Source organism: Amia ocellicauda, chromosome 10, assembly GCF_036373705.1.
Source record: "Amia ocellicauda isolate fAmiCal2 chromosome 10, fAmiCal2.hap1, whole genome shotgun sequence".
Taxonomy (NCBI): Eukaryota; Metazoa; Chordata; class Actinopteri; order Amiiformes; family Amiidae; genus Amia; species Amia ocellicauda.
The window spans coordinates 8,610,283-8,637,163 of record NC_089859.1 but is presented as its reverse complement, the minus strand read 5'-3'; the positions used below and the strand labels follow the sequence as shown (position 1 = coordinate 8,637,163).

The 26,881-nt window shown below is 36.8% G+C and overlaps 1 protein-coding gene across 3 annotated transcripts in view; it reads right to left on the bottom strand.

Annotated features, from left to right (window-relative positions):
* The window catches only part of col4a6 (collagen, type IV, alpha 6), a 111,008-nt gene that overhangs the window by 55,452 nt on the left and 28,675 nt on the right, over nucleotides 1-26,881 (bottom strand). For all 3 annotated transcript variants that reach the window (XM_066714883.1, XM_066714884.1, XM_066714885.1), the window contains exon 4: nucleotides 10,324-10,401. In XM_066714883.1, coding sequence (XP_066570980.1) covers nucleotides 10,324-10,401 — 78 coding nt within the window. The remainder of the gene's footprint in view (nucleotides 1-10,323; nucleotides 10,402-26,881) is intronic.

Here is a 26,881-nt window from a genome sequence, read left to right as displayed (position 1 = left end):
GAGAATACCTACATCCTTCCTTCACACTGACATAGTGCCATGCAGGGCCTGGCCAATACCCACACTAAATCTGTCCCGATCAACAGTGTAAGAAAAAATGCTGCAATAAAGGTAATCTGTATGAATACATAAAAATGTATTCCTTATTAATTTTCTTTCTGTTAAAACCTAATTTACTATATGTAGAAAATAACAATTCCATATAAATTATAACCCATGTTGAGTACTCTCAAATATCAAACAATTTGTTTGTAAATTATAGTAAACACCTGAAAAAAAAAAAAAAAAGATCAATGAACTTTGAAGGAAATGTACAAATGCATTTTATGAAGTGTTTAAAAAAGAAAAGAAAAAAAAGCTGTGGTTTTCAGTGTCTGCTATGGTGTAGGCAATCTTGAAGTTATACAGGGCAATATTTAGATCTGGAAGACTGTATTTGGTTATAGAAAGGACAGATATTTTGGAAAAGGTTCAAAAGAAGATTCATTTGCCCTATCCCTGGGCTGTAAGTTCTGTAAGCAATAAAGTTGGAAAGAGCAGAATCTTTTCAACCTCAGCACACGACCCAAGAGAGACTTCCAGGGGTCATCAAAATTTAGAAAAAACAAGGAAAAACAAGCTAGGCTCCAGAAGTTATTTAAAACCCCACTCATCCAGTTGACTGTAGGGTTATACTTGAAAATATTAGATTTAGAAGAAATATGAGGAAACACGTTTGTGTGTGTGTGTGTGTGTGTGTGTGTTAGGTCTGGTTCCTTGATCAACTATATAATATTAACATATTTCTCTAGGCACCCACATGAGTTTTAGGTGCTGTACATTGAATGATGTGCCAAATAACTTATAAATGATATACAATTAAGTAATCAGAGAGTTAGGTTTCAGCCAGGGGAACTCTACAGCCCTGGCAGGTTGAGGTTTGACAGGCCTGCGATGATGTAAAGAACAGCAGCTACAACAGATTTCAGTTTGTGTATTGGTTGAATCACTCAAAGTTATAAATAAATAAAAAATTATATATATATATATATATATATATATATATATATATATATATATATATAAATATATATATATATATATATATATATATAAAAAAAATCACCCTTTCCCCCTAAGTCCAACTAAAAGTTAAATGAATAATTTAATGTAGGGTAACCACTAGCATTTAATTCCACAGCATCTGCTAAAGTTTACTTCAAATGTGGCAATGGTAGAAGTGCGAGGACATGATTTTCATTAGCCACCACTAGGGGTACAGTTCTTCTGGACTTTTTCATCTTTAAGTACTAAAAGCATTACACCCCCATTAACCTCAGCAATTTAAAAAGGTACACTTATGAAAATGAGCCCTTGGGAGAAAGACCATGTGTTAAAGTAAAAGAGATGTGCTTAGAAACTGATGTGAGGATTGCACAAGTAGGGAAGATTATACTGTTGGTAATCTAGGTCACATTATCACCAGGTGGTAAAAGCAGTGTTGGGCAACAAAGATTGGTAGTAAATGTGAATATGCGGTTAACTGGTGAGACCTTAATTATGATGCTTAAATTACCAAGAAACAATCAGCCTTAAAATCTATTTAAGAAACCATAGTTACAATTTAGTGTTTACAATGTATCTCTATCCAAATGTAAGCCACTGAGATTCTGTATGAATTTACTGTATTCCAACCATTTGTTTTGCATAAAAGGATGCAAATTACACTGCTGTTTTAATGTATTAATGAGACCCTTGCTCTTGAAAATCAGTGATACGGGTATGTGAGTATGTAAGTATTCTTCCCCTCAGGTTTTCATTTCTATTTGTTTTACTGTGCACTGCTTCCAAACAGGAGATGTGGACACTTTTTCATCCTGTACTGCTTTCATCCGTATCAGGGACCCTTGCTCCAATTCCCAGCACAATACGGATGTTATTGAAAGAAATGTCTCCAAGATGGAAGACTCTCATACCCATGTAGAGCACTAGGACATGCTTTTTTGGTTTGTGTCTTTTCTTTCAAATTAGTGCCTTTTAAGATCTGTTTCATACGCACATGGAACTCATAAAAGATACAGACGGATCTAAATAGCCTAAGGGAGGTGAAACATTGAGAACAAGGGTTGTCTGAACAGGATGCTGGGAACCTCTGTCCCCTTGGTGGTGGGTGGTAGAAGGGCTCAGGAAGGAGGCTTGCATGGCTTTGAAAAGGCTTTGAAAGCTGTAGTAAGGGACCCACAACAGACAAGGGGGGGTGGGGTCTTCTGAAGAAATCCTGTTGTTTCTTTCTAGTATTGGTCAGAGTATCAGATTAGAATAGGGGGAGGAGACAAACAAAAAACACATCAATACTTAATTTCCTTTGAAACACAGTCATGTTTTCTTATGAGCAACTTGTGCACTGGAATACGAAAAGGGGCTTCTATTCCCAGTAATCGAGACATGGCTTTTATGATGTGCTGTTTCTTGTTTTCAAACCCTTTAGCTATGGGTTACAACCAGTGCACACTGAACTACTAATATCATCCAACTATTTAAGCCCCTGTTGTAAGCAGTGCAAAACACATCTCTCAAGCCAGCTATAATATTTTACAGTGATGGACAACAAGGTAAGATCAAAGCAGCTTGAGACTGTAATATATATAAGATATACATAATATTGATATAATATTTTATACTTTTCTTGTTTATTCGGCATGCCTTCCCATGCCTTTCGATTAATTAAATACGTTCAGCACAGAAAAGATAAAACTTGCCCCTAAGTGGAACTAGCTAACTAAGCACTACAACTATATTATCACCTTTTCAGGCTGCACCTGTTTCCCTACAACTCATCTCTGCGTTCGGCAAATGAATGGTCATCATCAGTACAGTACTCCTTCACACTGCCCACTCAGGAAGATCACACCTGTTTAATCTTTACTTCAGCGTGTTTGTTATTCAACCACATGATCACTTGTTATTTTTGCGGGACCTGACTTTTCTTGGGGTGTTCCTTTCCCCCCAGTTCTTTCATCACATCCCTCTTGAACCCATGGCAAAATGTCGAAAATGCTATTTGCATAATGTTCTGTCAGAATGTGCAGGGTGACTTTTAACCCGTATTCTCTCATGTGGAGTCTTGTCCCTCTTCAGTTGTTTCAGGCTATGGTGCAGCCTGGAGGTAATGGCCACCTGCTGCTAAACATTCCCATAAAATCACCTTGCTAATTACACCGATGCCACTGAAGGGCAACATTCATGCTAGAGTAACATAAGCCTTTAGGCTGGGAATTTGAAGGCCATGCTGAACCGTCGAGAGAAGTGAGAAAGGAATGCACTCCCTCATAATCTTGTCAGGGGGGGGAAATGACGGATTTATGTTACTGGGACAAAGCAGAGTGAAATAGCAGATTATGTACCTGTATCATTCTTTCCCAGCATGCAGTTCAAAACATTAACTTCCTAAAGACATATACACAGAAGAGACAAGTATTTAAGGCTACATTTAACTTGTCCCAGTGAAGCAACTTACAAAATAATACCTTATTGTGCAGGATTGTGAATTGGATACTTCTACTGTTCGAAATAAGAATGATTAAAATACAAATAGAGGTTTTTACGGTGCCAAGACTACTTGCACAAGAACAAATGAAAGAATTACAAATGGATAGTGCAAACACTAAACATGTGGTGCAGTACTAACGCACAGTCCTGACCCAAGACACTCATGTGCATAAAGTCCACCTTGTCATTTACAAAATAGCTTTGTGTTGGTTAATATACACCTTCTCAGGACAAGTACAGCTGATGTAATTGGTATTTTAGCTGTGCACCCCCAATCACAAAGCCTTTAATGGCTCTTCTTTATGCTGTAATGTGTATTATCACACTCCTCGCCAATGGATGACAATCAGCAGACAACATTTCAGTCTGTCCAGCAAACACCAAACCAGTCATTCGGATAGCAACCCACAATTGCTAAATCCTGGAACTGACACACGACAAAGCAGCAAATCCCTGAGCTTCTGGTGAGACTTAGCCTGGCCCTTAAGTATTGTGTATTACTTAAATCAACACCTGAGCACTATCAGGTAAGTCAGCTTCATAGACATAAGGGGAGATTCAATAAAATCTATATAAAGAAGCATTAAAGGCAAACTGTGATAAATAAAAAGTTTGGGTTTGGGTTTGTGTTAATCTGAGGGTATTTTATTGCTAATATATAAAACTGATTGATGACTGCAAAGCAAATTTCAAAACACTGCTTATCTTAAGGGTCAGAGCATATGCAGATCTGAAAAACTAAATTGTGATTAAAATGAATATGATAACTATACACCTAAAATATGCCATATACTGAAATTGCATTTACCATTTAGTTTTCCCATAAAATTAGTAATATGATTAAACATCTCTGCTCATGTTTGTGCAACATGTTCACTGACATAGTAATTTACCAATATTCCATTGAAAAAGGAGAAAGTATGGAAATTAAAAGAAAAACATTTGCTAGATTTGAATAATAATTACATTGTATGCTTGTTTCATTGCATCAAAAATACTATTTTTTTGCTTGATTCAACACAGAACACGTGTGTGATACAATCATCCAGGCGATCTAAGGATAAGATTGAAAGGAAATTGGAAGGCTTCACTTTTGCAATCTATAGGTGCAATCATCCATAATGACAATTCAAACCATTCCTTTATATTTCTGGGATGTGAAGAACTGTGGGCTTATTGAATACATTATCTCATTAGCCCAGTTCAGCGGCATCTATGGTGACACTATTTTGCCCAGAGGTTTAAAGGATTTGCTTTTCAAGCTGCTAAATGTTAAGAAAAGAACCTGACATTTGTAAATTTAAACCTGCATTGTTGGTCTTTCATACAAAAGGAGGAGGAGAAGATGTGGGATCTAATTATGACTGGAACTGGTTTCCGCACAGAGTGAAGTAATTATCCCAACAGAAAAGATTTTCCACAAGAAAAAAAAAGAAAAAAAAAAAAAAAAAAAAGACTACAAAGACAAAATCTTAAGTACACATAACCTGAAACATGACACAAACGTATTCATAAAATCTAATTAACATCAGCAAGGAGCCCAGGAAGTAGTTTGCGTAATCCCTGGAGGGAGAAAACAACATATAGCTGAGAACTGAACACTTTCAAATCCACTGCTTCTTGAAGTTACTTTTATAGGTCTGTGTCAATCTTCCCTCCAAAACACCCAGGAATGTACATCACGGTTACTTTTGTATCAGTGACCATTTGCATATTTTATTTGTTCCTGTTAAATATGCAATTAAAAAACTCCAAAGGCATACACAAGGTTGCAAAATAAATACTAAGAAGTGACTAGGAAATGTTCCAATATGGTAACAATACCATGACAGTCTGTGTGGTTTTAAGAGTCAGGTTAAGATAATAGAAAGTGTGAAAGTGAAAACTTGCTTGTCTCTTATCAGGCCCTTTCACTCACCTTATCTTTAGTGACACACACTTAACTGTGTGGACTGCGAGTGATTTGAGAGGCTTATCTGGAAAACGTATTTGGAACTGAATTGATAGCAAACTGATCTCTGTTTAAAATCCTAAACATAGTTAATAACACTTTCACAGAAAATCTAAAGCTGTATTAAGATTTATTTACCCTGTTTACAACAAGCTATTTGATTAATGAATAACGCCAGAAAGTCAACAGAAATAAATCTAGATTGTAGCTTGTCCTATTTAAATAAGCATGTGCATCTTTCACACATGATTGGAATTTGGTTCCCCTTTGTTAAACACTGAGAGTAGGACTATTCTTCGGAGTGAATGTAAATCTGAAGTCATTGCAAAATGAACGTGCAGCAGAACAAATTCACAGAGATGTATTTCCACAGTAGTTTTGTTTGTTCATGACTGTTCTGTTTTTGTGATAGGGGTGCGTTACTCCGGGCCTTAATAATATCTGCCATGCATTTTTAGTTAAGTGTGCATATATGTCAGATCTTAAATGACTGTGGGCCCAGTTTCACAAACAAGCAACCTTGATATACAAAATATTAATTGCTGCCAGCTGGCTCTAAGCCAATATTAAAGTTAGCTGACCTGTCTTATTTTCCTACATTACTTCCCACACTCACGGCATAAATAGGCTGTGCATGATACTTGAGGTAATGCTACCAGATACTGCTATGTTGGTATCTCCTCTCTTATGTGCTTGGAGTTTTGTCCGTGTTGCACAAGATCTATTAAAGCAGAACATTTTAGTTTTTATTTGTTTATCTTAGGAATATTTTTATGATTGCTGGCTCAACCCTCCCATTAGAAGCAAATATAGGCTATATATTGAATGTATGGTAGAAATGCATGATCTTCCTATTGGCCTCTTTTTTGTATATTTAAAAAGACTATGGGATGTTTTAAAATATATTTGAGTCTATAATCCATATATTATATTATAGGTTGAATGGCAAATAGTGAGGTTAATTTTCCACACCATGTTTCAACATATAAAATTATTATGGATTACAGGCTAAAATATATTTACAAATACAAATATAGTAAATAATATAGAAAACAGGGAGTCAATTTTGACATCACTTATACCATATATATATATATATATATATATATATATATATATATATATATATATATATATATATATATATATAGTTCCATATGGGCTGATGGAAACCCTCCTCCAGCAATATAAATACATCTGATTCACTTAAGTACCTAGCTGTATCATATTTCTAGACAAAAGAAAGGCAGCGTAGGTAGCCAGAACTCAAGTGACAGGAAAAAGTTATGTGGAGCAGATCCAAATAATAGCAAAATAAGGGAAAACATTTAATATTAATCTGGTAGTACTGAACCAGAAAGGACAAGTTGTGGAAATTCTAGGTGATAATTTATGTTTATTTATATTTATAATAAATGTAACCACACAAATGTAAGTCGCCCTGGATAAGAGCGTCAGCTAAATGACAAAAATAATAATAATAATAATAATAATAATAATAATAATGTAAACTCAACAATGTCATAAGCCAAACAACGTGGAGAAGACAAAATAAGGAAACCAAAATGCTTTCATACAAAGTTTAACAGAAAGGGCTGAATTCAAATAAAGGGGGGTATTGTGTAAATTCCATATAACTCGTAATATAGTAGAACATGACACGGGCCCTATTGAAAGAGTTCAAAGAGGAGTAAACCACAATAACTGGCATATACCACACAAAAATAATGGAATCTATTTGCCTATGAACAAAAGACAAAATGAGACCTTGATTAGGTATTCAACATACTTAAAGAGACTGACAGTTTAAAAAAGTGACAATGACTTCAAAGTCTATAAGCTAAGGAGGACCATTAAATATGACAGGAAATAAAGTACAAGACGATTCAAACGTTAAGTAATAAGTGGCACTTTTTTTACACATTGTGAAAGAACAATAGTGGTTGACTGCCAATATTCAAAAATAAAAAAGCATATTCTTAATATGTTTATTTCTTTTTTAAATGTCTATATTAGCAGTCTAACCTGTTGTCAATGTGTGTTTTTTGTACCATTCCATTTCTGAGGGTAAGAACAAATTGTGAGAGTTTGCTCACATTTCCCAAGCAAAACAATCTTTGACCCGTTTTTTTCTATAAAAACTTTCAATTACCAGAAAAATCTTTTCCTCAAGACATTTATTCATTTTATATAGATTTTTTAAAGAAACAACCCAAGGCAAAAGTCATAATTACAGATTTATTAATTTTTTCCACATACTCATAAACCAACTACTCTGGCTAAAACAACACAGACTGAAGTTCAAGAAATAGTTTCAACATAAAAAAATTGAATCCCCCCCAAAAAACACAACTTCTAAAATCTATGAAAACCAACAGAATACTGTTACTAACATGATCTTCACATACAGCTCTGGAAAAAATTAAGAGACCACTCCAAGTTCAGAAATCAATGTTAAGTGATCCCTGGTTTTGAATTCCAAGATCCAAGAATTCAAACTTACCATACAGAGGCCACATAGCTCTTACCTGTGTCAATCAGCTGTGCTAAGACAATTCAATTTCATTCCATTTTTTTGTGGTTTTGGATTGAACTCGATGCAACATTTTTTTAAATTTCCTTACTTAACTTTCATTTGAAGAGCACATGTTAAATTAGAAGTATGAGCACTTTTAGCTAGCTTTAGTTTAAGCTAGCGTTCATGTCATCTCAACATGATTTTGATTCTACAGTAACTAGCAGATTGCCTGCATGCTGCATTATTTCTGTATCAACATTAATAACAAACCACGTTTTCCTAAATAACTTGTTTGTTACTCTTACTCGTTTAGCCATCTACCATTTCTGCCTCATCTATGTATAATACGGAAGGGTGACGCTTGTATCTTGAACTGATGTAATAAGACAATGAAAAAGTGGAGAAAGCCTGATACAGCAGTCACCTCCAGTTTGACTATTTTTAGATGCATTCAAGAAAAGTGGGTGTCTGAAAAATTCTAAATAGTTCACGCTGCTGAGAGTGATAAGGAAAACAAATATGCCCCTATGCTGACTGACAACCCCCAATTTTCTCCCCAGTTGACAAAGTAAAAACAGTAGTCTACAGTAATGATATAATGTACACTCTTTCTCTACAACAAAACAACATACCCTGACTGAAGTAGAAACACGGTAATGATAGCATTTCAGAAAAGAGAAGTGAGAAAATAGTTAGTTACCTTTTAACTAATTATAAGGAATGGGGCTATTCAAATGTTTTATTTGATTAACTGAGACCCACCTCTCTCTCCATCTTTGTAAAGTGGAATGATAGTGATGATCTAGGCTAATCTGAAGATGTATGAAAGGAAAAATGTAGTTCAATAAGAAAACTGATTTAAGATTATTATGTTTCTGATCGCTGTCAAACACAGTGCTAACATGACTGCTGGGAGATGGCCAAGCCATTATCCAGAATGACTGAGGTCTATTCAAACCAGTGAGAAACACCTGATTTCTGTGATTCCAAATGTCTTGTTATACATTTATACTAATTTCACGTCATCCAAATACATATTAATTAGTCTGCACATCCACCTTTCTGCTACAAATTGTTAGCACTAGCAGTGCGACTGATGTCAAGTATAGAAGATGGGACCAGAAATACTTTCCATTTCATTTTCAAGATCTACATTTGCTATATTCCTACACCTCTTTTATTTTGGTTGCTGTATGATGACCTTAGATACTGTGATGGTAATATTACGCTTATAATCAGTTGAACCTGAAAATGAGAGATCAAATAGGCTGCAAGTTTCAAATTCTGTTTTGCTTCTCAATACAGTGAAGGGATTTACTGGGCCCAAAGTTATTCAATGCGATCGTCCATGTGTGTGTGCATGTGTGTGCGTTTTTCAAGAATTCCATTCTGCCACTGTCGTGAATAATTAAGCATGAACTGCTCTCACTCACTGTTCCCAGGTTGCCAATACAAACAGTGGTCATGGCATGCCAAGAAAGGTTATCACTGGAGCCTGAATATGGGGAGGTCAGCAGTGTACCAGACTTTACCAAACCAGACTCTGAGCAGCTGGAATGTGCAGCCATATTGGACACGGTCTGTCCAAAACCCACTGTACATTCTCTCATTACAACCGAGACTGCATTTACAAAAGACACGCTACGATGGTTGTTCTCTCTGGGGGACTTGTGCCACCCAAACACACTTCTGCACAAAATACTTTCTCCAAAAGTCGAGGTGGGAAGTAACTTGTGACCAGTATGTCACACATATTTAGTCATTTTTAGCTTTATATTTTTTGGACTTACATAGCATAAATATATTCCAGGAAGACTTTTTTTTTCATAAAGTGTACAATGTGAAAAGTTTGATTAACTTTTTTATTCTGTTATTATGTGTGACAGTTTTATTTAAATAATTCATTTTCAAGGTATGTTAAATGTAATCATGTTCAAATTTGGTTTCACAGTTTCAGAAAACTAAAATGGAATTCAAACTAAAAGCAGGTGCAGGATTAACTTTACCTGTCCACAAACTCTACAGGTTATTATTGTATCTTGTTATCCAGGGCAACTTATAGTTGTTTCAATATCATTTGTTTTTAAATACAATTACCTATTGATACAGCTGTGTTTTTAAAACTGATTTCAGTAACACAATTAAGTGATCGCCTTCTTTCACAAAATCTTTTAAAGGGAAGGGTGTGGTATTCAATAGCTGTGCACATCAAAAAAAATGTGCATTTCATTATTTTCAATTCCTTACTGGAATAAAATATGATCCTATAGGTAAATGCAGTATCGCAATGAACAGCACACCATTTCGGTATTGCCCTGGCACTTACCCGACTACCTTTCTCCGGGAAGCACTGACACCCACGGCTGCAGTCTCTGCCATCACAAGGTCCCTGTACCTTTGTTCCCTGTGGACAAATCAAGAAAATAATTTGTTAATTTCACATTAAAGGTGGCACTAACAAAAACAGACCTGGATGCTGAAAATGTATTGAAGTTGAGTACATAACCTTGAATGAAATAGGAATACAAGATTACTGGAACTGAGGTCGTTTAGGGAGATAGATATCATGGGAACAATGTCTTTTTTTAGGCTTTTGTTGTGCTTTACTGCACTCTTCTTTGGTAATACTGACCTTTCCTTGTCAATGTTGAGGGATTTGATTTCCTACGGTTATATATTAGTATGGATGTATTTAATATATAGTAATTCATGACAGAGTGAAGGGAAATTAAAAGATAGAAGAGGTTTTGAATGCTAAAAAATTGTAAACAGAAGAGAGCAACTAGTGTAAAAGGTTAATATTACTTTACAGAAAACATTCACTAGGTACAGGGTACAGGTAACGAGTTGGAATTCAATTGTAAGATTAGGCTGTAGCTTGAAGACCCCCTGAGATAAATACCACATTTTACCTGCATCATTATACCTCACTGGTTTCAAATTCCCTTTAAAAGAAAGAAACTACAGTGAGGGAAATAAGTATTTGATCCCCTGCTGTTTTTTTACGTTTGCCCACTGACAAAGAAATGATCAGTCTATAATTTTAATGGTAGGTGTATTTTAACAGTGAGAGACAGAATAACAACAAAAAAATCCAGAAAAACGCATTTCAAAAAAGTTATACATTGATTTGCATGTTAATGAGGGAAATAAGTATTTGATCCCCTATCAATCAGCAAGATTTCTGGCTCCCAGGTGTCTTTTATACAGGTAACGAGCTGAGATTAGGAGCACTCTCTTAAAGGGAGTGCTCCTAATCTCAGCTCGTTACCTGTATAAAAGACACCTGTCCACAGAAGCAAATCAATCAATCAGATTCCAAACTCTCCACCATGGCCAAGACCAAAGAGCTGTCCAAAGATGTCAGGGACAAGATTGTAGACCTACACAAGGCTGGAATGGGCTACAAGACCATCGCCAAGCAGCTTGGTGAGAAGGTGACAACAGTTGGTGCAATTATTCGCAAATGGAAGAAACACAAAATAACTGTCAGTCTCCCTTGGTCTGGGGCTCCATGCAAGATCTCACCTCGTGGAGTTTCAATGATCATGAGAACGGTGAGGAATCAGCCCAGAACTACACAGGAGGATCTTGTTAATGATCTCAAGGCAGCTGGGACCATAGTCACCAAGAAAACAATTGGTAACACACTACGCCGTGAAGGACTGAAATCCTGCAGTGCCCGCAAGGTCCCCCTGCTCAAGAAAGCACATGTACAGGCCCGTCTGCAGTTTGCCAATGAACATCTGAATGATTCAGAGGAGAACTGGGTGAAAGTGTTGTGGTCAGATGAGACCAAAAACGAGCTCTTTGGCATCAACCGTGTTTGGAGGAGGAGGAATGACCCCAAGAACACCATCCCCACCGTCAAACATGGAGGTGGAAACATTATGCTTTGGGGGTGTTTTTCTGCTAAGGGGACAGGACAACTGCACCGCATCAAAGGGACGATGGACGGGGCCATGTACCATCAAATCTTGGGTGAGAACCTCCTTCCTTCAGCCAGGGCATTGAAAATGGGTCGTGGATGGGTATTCCAGCATGACAATGACCCAAAACACACAGCCAAGGCAACAAAGGAGTGGCTCAAGAAGAAGCACATTAAGGTCCTGGAGTGGCCTAGCCAGTCTCCAGACCTTAATCCCATAGAAAATCTGTGGAGGGAGCTGACGGTACGAGTAGCCAAACGTCAGCCTCGCAACCTTAATGACTTGGAGAGGATCTGCAAAGAGGAGTGGGACAAAATCCCTCCTGAGATGTGTGCAAACCTGGTGGCCAACTACAAGAAACGTCTGACCTCTGTGATTGCCAACAAGGGTTTTGCCACCAAGTACTAAGTCGAAGGGGTCAAATACTTACTTCCCTCATTAACATGCAAATCAATGTATAACTTTTTTGAAATGCGTTTTTCTGGATTTGTCAGTGGGCAAACATACAAAATCAGCAGGGGATCACTGTAGTTTTTGTAAAGGTGCAGTTTTGGATTTGAAAGCCAGTGAAAAAAAAAAAAAAAAAATCTTTACCCCAAATATATTCTATATTGTCACTAACACATACACTAGCGACTAGGGTAATTGAATATATGGACACCAGGACACACTGACATGTTCAAGTATTTTTGTTGTTTACTAACGGTTGTTCTACTAACACATGATACATACTCAAGCCAAGACCCGACTGTAAAGAATTACATTTCCTAATTTCCTCTTGTGGAGTCGCATGGTTTTAGGTGACACTTTCATTTCACATTAACATCCTAGACTAGATTGCATTAAACTGGGATTAGAAACTGCATCAGATTCCCAGAGAAAAGATTGGCTGATATTTTGCAGTCCTGTCTTTCAGTGGGCGATTAAAAAGGTTCTCCAGGTGTCCGATTAACCAAACTGAAAATGACTAAGGGCAAAGAAAAGAGCTTATTGCACAATATTCCATAACAGAAATAGACAGCAATGAAAGATCCTGTTACACAAACTTTTTAAATATGAACACAAATTGAACTGGATTGAAAAGTTTTACAAAAAATATTCAAAAGGTACATGATGTTTTTACTACGTCACATTTATATCATTACATTACTATGCCGTGCTGAATGAGCGACAATATATTTGATAATTCCTCCAAAGATACTCAATGAGTATCTCCAAATTTCAAACATTTGCCAGTGTGCCAGGGATGTATTGAGAAGCGTAAAAGGGTCTTGAAGGCAGACTGCTAGATAGAATTGATCCACACACGCTCACCTAGCAAAGCAGTTTGTCTTATGTAGTACATAACAAATAAAACTGCTGACTCATTAACTGCAGAGTTTTTATATGGGGAAAATGATAAGTAGTCTAGCTGCACATAATGTTAGGTTCCCTTGGTCTTTATTGTCCTGCTAGCATGACACAAACTTAGATTTCAGGGGACTATCACTCAACAGGGAATCCCAGTGAACTATTGATTCATAGTTGCCATTGCAATCCAATTAGGTGAAAGAATGGAACTTCACATACAAATACCCTAGAATACGGAGAAGAGGGGGAGGGGTGGGACCATGTGGAAAAGAACTAAGCAAATCATTGTGAAGCTCCGGGCTTGGCTACATCGAAGGGGAAAAGTCCTAATCTGTTTGGGCCTGCTACGAACTGTGTGTGGGGTCACACAGCAAGCATACCAATGAAGGCGATTTAACAAGCTCACATGGTGGTGTTGCATGTCACATGCTCCAATTGGTCGCGTAATCTCGGACCCGGCCTTTGACAATCTCACAAGAGGAAAGAGGAGACTGCTGCCACTTTAATAAAAGCCTCTTGTCCTGCGAGTTCCCTCCTCTGATCTCCCCCCTTCTTCTAATTGATATGACAGGAGCAGAACAAGGTTACTGCACTCTGCTGAGAGAGGAGAGGAGAGGAGAGGAAGCCGAGTCTCACTGACAACACACCAAGCCTGCAAAGAATGTCGAGCCTGAAGTGGAAGAGAGAAATGCACCAGGCAGTCAGTGCCACGCTCACAAGCACGCCAAGACCATACCAAAAAATGCATAGCCTCTGACACTTCGTTCACAGCTAATTCATATCACAATTCCCTGAATATGAACTGGCTTTCCCTCTCTCGGTCTACACAATGTTATAATAATACACACCATCTATGCCACATCACAGAAGGGGCCACAACTTGTTTTTCCATTATAGGGACAAATATTACAAGAGCAAGAAAACTGTGTGAATTGTAATTTAAAGAACAATGCAATGTCAAAAGGAATGGTTTTCTCAGGATAACACACAATACACCTTTAATATCAATCAGTTTTCTTTTAAATCACTGCAGTAAGAGAAAAACAAAATTTAAAATTACAACTCAGCAAATGGTCTAAAGCAGAATTCCGCAATATGTTTTCCACGGGCACCAATCTGGTGGGGGGGGGTATTGGGTTAACTGCAGTGTGTGGAGGCTGACGAGGTGCGGTGCGGGAGGTGTGGTCGGGACCAATAAGGCAGCGTCCCAGCATAGATATGTGCTTGTGAACATGGGAGGATCTTTGAAGCTGTGGACACCAACCGCTGTATTTTTATTTTGGTAATTAAAAGTCCGTTATTTTGCTAGACTGTTCCTGTTCCACAGACACATCTTTCTGAAACTTTATCTGCTCAATCTCTCACTACATTTCATGTTTGTGCATGAGTGTGCCTCACAACTATTTTGTTTCATTTTTGCAGTGCATTATTGGAATTAAAAATATTGTTTTAGAGAATTATAATCTTTTGGTGCTTTGTCCCCTCAATATACTTTTAGAATTTAGAATAAACATCACGGGCACAGCAGACGCCTCTCGCGGTCACAACTTTGCGCACCACTGGTCTAAAAAGTTTAGGAACACTTGTATTTCATTGGTGGTTACAAAATGAAAACCTCAAACTGGCACAACATTTTAAACAATTGTTGCTATCTGAAACTGGTTTACATGATTATATTCTGTCCTTTGTTTATATACATAGATACATACACACACACACACACACACAAACACACACACATTATACATAAACTTATAACATGTATATAGCAAATAAAGTTAGGCATAGAAACGCTACAATAGAAGAGTGATGGAAGATATGCCACTGACTTACACAGGTGTATAAATCATTCAAATAATAATGAATTAAAAAAACACAATACTTGACATCCACATTCATTTTGGTAGATGCAAGAAGCCTCAGGACAATAGAAAGATGCAATCAAGTTAGACATTTGGAATTTGCAATTGGAGAAAAGGTAGAATTTACTGCCAACAAACAGTAGGCTCCTCTATGTTATTTATTATAGTTTAGATCTCTGTGTTCATACATATTGGATCTTCTCTGATATTTTTTCTATTATTTAGAAATCCAAGAAAACAAATATATGTAGCTTCCCACAACAGATCTTGTGGAACTGCCAGGGCTTGTTTAGGCTCTGAACAGGTATTTGGAATTGGACAATAGGCCTGTCTTGGTCAATAAGAACATTTATTTCCTGGGGCCATGAAGCAGATTCATTTACAAAAATTGAAGAAAAAAGAAACTAAAGAATGAACATTTTTGTTTTGTTTTCTATTGAAATACAGAAGCCCAAAATAACACTAGGTCTTTGCGTAGGATACCTTTTGACATTGACGGTCTATTACTGCATTTGTGTGGGTATGCGGTTTGCATGTGTAACATTTTTCTCCAATCTTTCAGTACTTGATAAACACAGGACATACTTCACTTGTCAGTGATTACTTGCACACAAAAGGATCCCAAAGGATGATTGTATCAGATTTCAGACAGGAGAGGTAAATTACCATTTAACTTGCTGGTAGCCTAAATGCATATTATACAGAGAGTTTATTTATTGTTTTAGAGTTCATGTTCTTCATTTTCTTCTTCTGTTCAAAAGAACATCAAATACCCTTATCAACAGCAAACCCTTGTCATTTGCTCAACACATATTAAAAAAAAAAGTTGGAAATCTGAAGAGTGTACACATCATGCTGGTTTCATGGTCCATATTGAGACAAATGCAGAGCAGTTTACAAATCTATCTTACAAGCAGAACTTCTGCAATTATATCCACTGAAACTCTGCTGTAAAGGAAAGACAGACATAAGCAGTTTATGACACTAAGAGCTTCCTTTTGGAAAATGTCATGCTATCCAAAACTACTAAACTCAGGAGAATATGAAGGAGCACCACATCATAAAATCCCTTCATAAGGGAATTTTCACTCCTTCTTGAGCCAAAAGAGAGAATACATATAAATATTTTAAACTTTGTAGACTACTGCTGTTTTTTGTGAAAAAGCAAATCTATTAACGGTACAAGTATTAAAGTTTATCTTAGAAGGGAGTAACCTTAAAGTTGTCAAACACCAGGATGTTTTAGTACTCATGGTCTAACAAGACATAACAGCACAAAGTGGAGACCCTTACAGGACCAATCCACCTGTACTTTGCTGGCAGAGCCCATCACCAGGTGACCACATCATGAGAACACTTAAAACTACCTATCAACTTTGTGAAGTGAGAACATTTACATAAAATCCTACATCTTTTCACTAAGAGGCCTCTCCTCCAACCTCCTCCAACAAGCAAATGTTCTGAAGCTGACGTCTCTGCTTTCCCGACAGGTGACTTGGACCTCAAACTGAACACATTCCAAGATGTCACATGCGCTGCTCTGTTCTCGGAGGCAGGGAGTTGAACTTCACCCGGCACAACGGTATATTCCCATTGGATCAATCTGGAGCAAAGCCAGAACAACAGAACAGAGGTTTTCAGGGCACTTTGGCTTGTGTCTAAAGCTTTAGATTCAGATCTTTATTTTCAGGGTAAACAGAGCCAAACACTTATTTAATCGAGTCATCTTGACTTAATTTCTTATTTGGAAATGGTAATACATAAAAGAGAAGAATTACTGTAAAACTACATAGCTGGAGTATTCTGTTTCACTGCCTCATCTGCTTTCAGATGTTTAATAATCAGTTCATCTCTGGAACTGCATTTTATTTTACCCCTTTGAGCCAGACGGTTGGGAAATTCCACAACTAATAGACCACCCAAATCCCCCAAAGCCAGAACCCCATGCTCCATTTCAACAGCAGTCATCGAGGTGTACTGAAAGCTGATACTTGAACCACAAAGCAGATGTCAGTGTTTTATTTTTATTTTTTAAAGAGCTCTATTGAAGAGATTAAGAGCTCCAGTCATCTCCATAATCATCAAAACTAATATTCTGTAGAGTTTTTAGCTATATAAAAAGCCTCAATTTGGCTGATTATCATATACTGTCATTATAAAGTAAACAGAATTACAATGACAATTTACTGAAACATTTTTGTTAATGAAAAAAAAAGATACATTTACAAACTGTGAAAGAGAAGGCCCAATGTGTTTAAACTGTTTAAATCATCCATTGGCTCGTTTAATGAGTACTAACATTTTAAATAGTTTCATTTTCTATTGAAAGGACTTATCTTTAGCATTCATGAGAAGGCTTGTGAACACTTAATTTACCTCAATTAAAACTGGCCCAAAAAGAAAGACTGTTGTGGCAAATTACACCCTGAAGCCTGAACTTGCCCAGGCTTGCTGCTTTTTAAAAAATGTCTCATTTCACTTCAGCAGTTCGTTTGATAGGATACACAGATGGTCTGAAAGAATTCCAGATGAACGGGGGATTGCCTGGCATATTGCAGAGTCTTCTGGGAACTCTTGTGAGAAAGTCTGCCAAGGCCTGTACAGCAATACGTTGAACAGGGTCTAGTTGAACCTTGGCCCACAGGAAGACCCTAGCTGAAGGCTGAGGGGGGTCTGTGACCCTTGCAATATGTAATAGGCTCATAGGAAGAAAGGATAGTGTTGGCAGGGCTGGTAGGTAAAGCAGCACATTCACAATTAACCAAGGACATTTTACTTCTCATTGATACCTTAGAGGGACCAGGGGGGTTGCATTGAAAAGGGAAGGAAGGAATCATTAGCTTTACAGAAATCAGATCTACAAAGCACACTCACAAACATGACTATTTTTTAAGACAATTCAGGTTGTGCAATAGATTAAGTCGACAAAATATGGGCAGATTAATAAGTAGTTCTTCTCAGTTTTTTGATTGTGGTCCATGTGAATGTTGGGGTAAGATCTCTGTAGACCACACAAGAAATACACTGGCTTTAAGGAGTGATGTACTAGCAAACTAAAATCTAAAATCTAAAATCTAAAAATGATCCATAGGAGTCTATGAAATCAATGCTATGAATGAATTTACATGCATTTTCAAAATGTAGTGGAATGTGATTGATTAAATAAAGCTGCATCATCAGTTAATAGAAGGACAGCAATTAATGTGGCTAAGTGAAAAATAAATCTGTTTCGAATTTCTAGATTTTGTTGCCAAATAAAAATAAAAATAAACACTACTGTATTATACCAATAAGCTCAAGGGCTGAATTTGCCAAACGTTTTTTTCTCTCTCTCATTTTCTCTTTTCCGAAAAAGAGGATTACAAGATCAAAAGAGAATGTTTGGATAAAACAAATTACAAGAGCTCAGATTTCCTTGATCGCAATTCTGGTCTAAAACAAATGTTAAGTTCAAATTGAACCCACAAATAAGGATCAGACAACAGATACAGGAACTGCAAGTAGACCAAGGAGTTCCTTTCATCCAAAATGTGTGAATGTATTATGCAAATTATCATAGCAGGTTTTAAAATGCAGATTTCTTAACATAAATCTAGCACATACTTTTAAATTTACCTCCAAATCCCCGGAGAGATTCGTGTGTGTGTACAAGCTATTCGCATAAATTCCCCCCTGAACTGCATTCCCTTTAAACTAAAAAACGGAACCTGTTTAAAAGATCTGGTGCGTAACCAGGGGCATTTCTAGACTTCAAATTTTAGGGGGGCTTCGAAACGGCATCCAGGATTGGGGGGGATTTAGGGTCTGACTGTTTTTTTCTGGTGTAAGAGTTCGGAGGAAGGTGCTGATGGTGTTTTGCAGAGTTACTTCTTCATTCTTAGATTCTTTTGTTGTATTATTTTTAGGTGGGCTGAAAGAAAATACAAGGGGCGGCTGACGGTGTTTTGTTGGACTGTTTGACCGGACCATTACTTTATGACAGTATTATTATAGCGACGCCCCTGTGTGGAACCATGCTCAATGCTCAGCATTCTCCAAATCAAAACACATTCAGAATTGGGAATTTTGGCATGATTTTTATTTGACTTTATTGGTAATTTCAACAAGCGGTTATTCTCATTAAGCAATCTGTAAACAATCCTGGTAAAATATACTAAGTTGCAAATGTACATAACGGTACATACAAACAAAGATTTAGAATTTAAATATAAAGTTTCAGCATCTGGGTCATATGAAAAAATCAATTAAGAGAAAATGAGGCATGTAAGCATAGAACAGTGCACACAACAGAAGTGGAGGGAGGTGGTTTATAAATTCTAGAATTGCCTACTTAGATTGCAGACAGAAAATGACATACAGAAGAAGAGAGAGGGGTTGCAATCCCAAGCCCAAAGGCCTTAGAATGAATCTTTTTAGATAGCGTAAATTACAGATAAGGGTAAATTACCGGACTAAAATGGCACAGGTTAAAGGCGAAGGATGCGTTTTCATCAGTCATTCTGATTTTCAACCACAACATTCATGCCCTATTCCATTATGATTATGTTTCAACTTATTATACGCCCTTATGAGTCACACCTTTGAAACCATTTAGAAAAACATTTAGGTTTATTAACTCAAAACTCACTCTGTTCTTGTATTGAGTTCAGCTGCTTTATTAAAACCCCCCTGCAAACAAGTACTGGGACAGACAAGATTTACAGGTGACCAGTCTCATATGTATTAGTCTAATATTAACCATGAATTCCTTTGTGTCTGTCTCTTTTCTATAATTATTTCCTAGAAACCAGACAAGCTATGAATCACAGCCACAGATGCCAGGTTAACAAGTGAAGACAGTCAAATAAATTCTTTCCTCAGAGAAAGAAATAAGAGAACCTTCTAGTTTTCTAATGAAAAGAAACAGCAACAGCATTTGCAGTAGCCAGGGTGAATTAGTTCAGATACAAATTTAAATATCTTTGAAGCTTACATGTTTTATAGTCCTGGTTTAATCCATAAAGACAAATTTAAAATGCGTTTAGAGAAGTATAAACTGCATTTACACACTACGTGTTTCAAATGCTATATAGAACAAAGGGTGCACAATCATTTGTTTTCCCAATTGACATGCCTAGAATCTAGCATCCATAAGCAGCCATTCATGATTAGAGAGTAGCTGTGGGAAATATTTCATTAAATAATGTGTAGTGTTACACCAGATTCATTTCACTATTTCAGTGTATTAGCAATTGTGCCATTATATTAACAACAATAGGACATGCTGTGTTTTTGGAATACAACATTTTTCATGTCATTAATGATTCTGAACAGCAGTACTACTAATGAAAGTTGGTTATCAGTGTTCTTCTCAACCATACATCCCAGCTTGGCCAGGCCCGTTCTGATCATCAATCAGTACAAAGGGCAGGTCCTTGGGTCAAGTACACTTAAATCTCCTGTGCTTCAGCTTCAGGTCTTTAAGGCAACACAGACAAAGGGAGATGGACAAAAGTAAGGAAGTCTACTGTCGAGAGTTTGAGGTCCACTTCATCCAGAACGGAAATGAAGCACAGCAAACCGGAGTCCATTTTCAACAGCTGGCAATCAGATAAAGAACCAGAGGAAAGTCTTGCATTGGAGCAAAACACTGTCAAGTTTGGCTATGTGTTGCATTAGTAAGATGAGTGGGAGGAGATTAAAATATCTGTGTAAAAGATTTGTGTAAGATATGCAGAGCATGGGACAACAGCAGGATCTATGCAAGAGACAAGCAGACAGATTGGGTGACCTTTGCTCTACCACACTTGCCCAGGACTCACTTTGCTTCTGTCACCTTCTCTCTTTAATCTGAAGAACACACACATACTCAAGTCTTCACTCTCTTCGGGCAGGACTGCTAATTAGTTCAACTGATGCCAATTATCCACCAGATGCAACTCCTCTGCTCAGCTCCGAAGACCAGAAGACCCAAACCACTCCACTAGTTCAGAAATATGTTCAGCCATGCATTTATCAGTATTACCTGATATCTGTCTGGTTTGTGACAATACAAATGGAGTTATTGCAGCTTAATTTAAATTTTAAGTTCTGTATTGACAAATAGTACTGAGCTTATTTTTTCATGAATAAAAGGATAATTTCAAATACAGAAGGGTTTCAAACACCTCCTCTTTAATTCTAGTTAACCTTTAACCAATGTATCCTGTTACATGGATGGAGAACTTTACTCAGGAACAAACACTTCACAATACTAAACAAGCCCAAACTTCATTAAATTAGATTTAATCAGAATATCACAGGGTCATGGAGACTTGGATCCCTGATTTCTCTGTTGTTATTTTGGAATCTTACCTTAACACTTCTTTCTCAAGGACTCCAATAACTTCATATATCTTTCCTCACCTCATTAATCGACCAATGCCAATGACTAGGCCCCAATAAGTACTCATTAAATCCCATGGTAAACTAGCAAAAGAATACACAAACTAGGAAGGGGATGAAGGGTTAATTTTAGAAATTCCACTTTGAAATAGACACACAGTATTACTATAGGTTTTATTAACTTACCTTCAAAAGGTTTCTCCCTCACCCACCTCCCGTCTTAAAACAATGCTTCCTTTCAGAAGGCCCCAAGATCCATTTTATATAGATTTCGGCCTTTCTTTGTCCATCCACCAACTCCCCCCCCCGCCCCTCTCCCTTCACTATTTATTCAAAGAGTGAATGAGTTACAGCAAAGCTACCTACAAGCCATTAACTCAAAGTGCCCTCAAAATCGAGTAAAGAAGCCCTTGGCTCTAAAAAGTAACAAAAACAGAAATCCACAAAACATACAATATCACCAAACCTTTGAGGTAACCTGCCTGCCAATATCCAATAGGTTATGCCTTAACGGTTTAACGGTCTAAGAGCTAAGGGGGGGGCTGATGGTGTTTTTTTCTGGTGTCAGAGCCGGTGGGGGGGGATTGCTGATAGTGATTTGCGGAGTTACTTCTTAATTCTTGGATTCTTTTGTTGTATTATTTATAGGGCGGTTGAGAGAAAATACATGGAGTGGCTGATGGTGTTTTGTTGGTCTGCACGGTTACTTCATAATCGTATTATTGTTAGGGGGGCTAAGATGAAATCGGGGGGGGGCTGAAGTCTAGCGACGACCCTGTCCATCAATTTTTTTTAGTTATTCTTACTAGGTCTGCACACCCAGTTTACAAACCAAAATGTGTGATCACTTATCTAAATTCACATCTGATAGCCATAATTTACTAGGCATGCAAAGGTGCAAAACATGTTTACATTATAATTGCATTAACATGTATGTCAGTTTCATGATCAGAAATCACTGGCATGCATTTTTACTCATATGAAGGAAGGCCATGCATAACAATAATAAATATTGGAAGGGATTTAAAATGAGCAAGTCAGCTAGCCAGGATTGTGTACTGCTCATGTATACAAACAGAACAATTATATATGACTGCTAGCTATATACCATAAATATTTTGTAAGTGCAATAAGTGTTTGTCTTTCTTTCTAAACCTGCCTCCAAGACAAGATTTTAAATATGAAATATCTCCAGTGTTCAAATAAGCCAAATACTGAAACGCAGGGTTTCACATGCACAGAGGAAGCAAATTCATTTAAAAAACTGAAACAGAAAATAAATAAATAAATAAATAACAGTTCAGTCATTTTAACTATGTTCGCAGTTCAAATCAACTTGTCAGTCTCCTTATCTTTCTGCCTCGCAAGTGAAATATTTTCTGCGGTTCACATACTCTGGTGCAGTTCTATTCATGGATATCAAATGCACAACTATAACAACATTTAGCATGTATACACCAGCTTCATGTTGCTTCATTTTGTCAGGTTGACAGCAAATTTTAATTGATATGTTTGATGGTGTTGTCAAAATCACAAATGCTTCTTGCATCACAAAATTGCATAACTGATACGTATTCTATTTTGAAGTAAATTATATTAGGAAAAGAGCTTCAAGGTTGAATAAGCCAGGGACTTGCAGAAACACATTTCAATGTGGATTTAAGCACAGCATGAAAAGGTTATACACACTTGAGAAGAATACTTTGATGAACCCATTTAAAATATTGGTCTCATTATATTTCTCCCCAGAAGAGTTTTTAACAATTTTGTTTTACACACAAAAAAAAAAAACTGTAAAAGTTATTTTATTGATTAAAATGCTGTCTCGGTTTAATGAAATGAAAGCTATTAAAGTACTGGTTGTACAACAACGTTCCACATTTATTAATAAGCTTGATGCCATGTTTTTGTCTATCACTTCTACAGAAAATCAGAAGTTCAAGCAGACATTTCCTCCATCTAATCAGCCCACACATCAGATCTAATAATAAATACATTGTTTTTAAAAGTTTACAATCACAGATGTGCTGGTCCTACATGTATGTATATGCATGTACATATGTAAAACTGGATCCATCACAGGGTGGAATGCAGGAAACCTAATTTCAAAACGTGGTTGCTAAAAATAATACTGTATCATTACACTTTATCTCAAAACTGTTGGCCACATATCATTCCAATTATTTTTTTATTTTCAGAAAGCTGACAAATGACAAAAAAATATTGATATGAAACTGCAAATTCAACCAGCCTGCCTTTGTAACCCTGCTTTGTAACCCTCCTGAAGTAGGTAACAGGGGAATTTATCCTGCTTATGTTTGGAAGTGTACTTTTACTTTATACAGTGTTTAGTCTCACTTTTGTACAGAGGGTTTTATAATTTAAAAAAAAAAAATCCATGCACACTGGCAACATTCCCCTGCCACAGAAGTGAAGCTCTTGAAGGCATAAAGCACTTCTGCATACTACGATTTTAATTTTTTAATGTAATTCAATGCAATGTTAAAATCCATGAGTTAATTCACAAATTGTGTATTTTGGGAATATACAATTAAGACAAATTCAAAGCATTTCTAGATCAGATTTCTAGATTTCTATTCTAGCATTTAATTACACTCACTTTATAAATCTCTCTGACTGAATTCAAGCGAAAATATGGAGATATGCATAGTCTACTCTAGACCAAAATGTATTTATTTCAATGTTATTTATATCAAAACAATGTACAGATAAGCCCCATGTAGTCCATTATTACATAAAGCAGACTGCTCAGGCTTTCAGAGATCCACCCAGGTGTGCCATTTGCTGAAAGGTCACAAATCAAAGCCAACCATAAGTGGGGTGTTACAAGTCAGGTGTAACACAGCCAGTCATTTCATGAGCCAGAGGAAGTGTGGTATTTTGCTTTCCAGGTGTCAGTACCGTATTGAAGCAATGTACTCCCTGCGTCACTCCCTTATTTCTACAACATGATATTAGTATGTACTTAGAAGAAAAATAATCCACACTACTTAGTAATAATAAGTGCCAAAATCAGCCCTCTAGCACCATAATGTAAAACATTTCCCCATGGGTGAGCACACAAGAAATTGTGGAAGAAAATTATGTATAAAGAAATGCATACTTTCCAAGCACATTATCTGAAAAGATCTACAAAAACACATTTCTTTATGTAGGCTATATCACATGAACTACAGGTTTATTTCATAAGGAGGCCCGTTCATTAACAAAACTCCTGGCGTGTGTTTATAGTAACAGCTCCATAATCTTAGAAAATCACAACAAATATGAGGTTCAAAAAATTAAACAAATACATGATAACAAGCACTAGGTATAAGATCTAATTCCTGTTATTTTGTTAAAAAGGTGAACAGCAACACAGAGTAATCCTAGACACAGTACCAGTATGTGGCTTTTTAGCTAGTGTAATTATTTTTTGGTAATTATTTTTCTAATTGTCTTGAAGTTTTAAGTTTTAAGCACACCACCCTTCCCCACATTTAAATATTACATTGATCCTAAAAGACTATACTTTCGCTGATCCAGAATTACATTTTTTTCTTACGCAAAGATGGACAACACCTCATATGTTTAGATATATTTTGTTAATTGTATATGCATTGTGTATTATTTTTGTGCATTATCTAGTACATTAATGGAATATATCTGAATTTGGAAAGGGGGGAGTGAGGATTTCTGCTTGAGTAGAAGCAGCTTTCATGGCTTGCAAGAGAATTTGAAGGGCAAAGAAATTAGTTAAGTGTGGGCTTTACACAGCAATTACTGATTAACAGACCTGTGTGGGCCTGTAATACCAACATTGGTAATTTAGTACAACTAGACCCTAAAGTGAAATTAAATATCCTTGACATTTACACGTCTTGAACCCATTTTTCTCCTACAGCTCAGACAGTTACCATGTCCCCATGTCCAAATACCCATTAACTAGATTGCTTTTTAATTTCTCATTGACTGTAAATCACATCATATTTTTGTAATGTCATAAAAACGAAGTATGAACGAAGATAGAAACTTCATATGAAATAATTTTCCCTACATAAATGACATGTGCAGTAGTAAGGGTAACCTGCCATATCCTCCTCTCATGACTGTCAAAACAGTGTGGATCCTGCAACTACGTTTTACATCAAAAACAGACATGACCATTTTAAAAATTTTACTGAATAGATGTCACTCACCCAACCACAAAAAAAATAAAATAAAAAGAAACCTGTTAATATAGTTCTACACTGGTATATGTCATGTGACACCTTTAAAAATTGTGATTTACCTACCATGTTTTGCAGGTGGGCATGTTCATAAATTTGGCTTGTATTACCTTATCATCTTTAATTAATGAACACTAAGAATTCCCAGAAACGCAAATCCCGGATGAAGTTGAATGATGTATTAAATAATGACATTCTGCTGACCACTCTGCTAAACCTAATAAATATTCTGAGGAATGCTACCAATCTGTCAAGCTGCATTTACAGAGATGCCCAAGTACACATTCCTTATTTACACTTAAACAAAACACAGCTGTAGAAAGTCTACTCATTCTCTTAAATTGTATATGCAATGCAACTATGGCAATGGACAAAAACAGTGCCAATAAAATAGACATAATTCCAAGCAGTTTTTGAGAAGATACCATAGAAAAGTTTAGTTATAAGATGGTTGAGGGCAACATTAGGGATGTGGTTAATTCATTTAAAAAGTACTGGAGTCTGTACAGCTCATTTTTATTAGATGATAAATGAGAACCCCACAATTTATACGAGAACATACATTCCAGAAAAGCATTGTCAGTGCGTAGTGAAACGACTGGTGGGATTCATATATGTAGACTAACAATGGATTCTGCTGTTTGCAGAGACACAAACCTTCTCCAGTGCAGTGACTGACAGAACGCACCGGATTAACCCAGTTCAAGGTTTACTTGGGAAGTGCCTTGGACTCAACACCAACAGAAACTACTCAAATCTCTGCTTCGTCTTGTAGACACATAGGCACACTTGACCAGAGGTGGGGAACCCTAGTCATGGAAGACCAAAGGGCATCCAGTATTTTTTTTATTTTGTATTTTCTTTTGTTCATCCGAGCTTCTCAGTTACTCAATGGAACCATGCACTTCCTAAACGTAAGTAATTAAGCATTGTTTTCAGACGGCAAGTAGTTGGTGCGGAAAGTTCCCTACCACTGCACAAGCGCACATATCTTACAATTTGGTTCATGACTTATGTCATAGTTAGTAGAAAATAGCAAACTCTGAAATGAAATGCTGTATCTGATATATGGAGGAAAGTCAGTCTTTACTTGTAGTATCCCACGCTTCACCTCAAAAACCATCCATCAAGAACTTCAGATAATCAGTGAA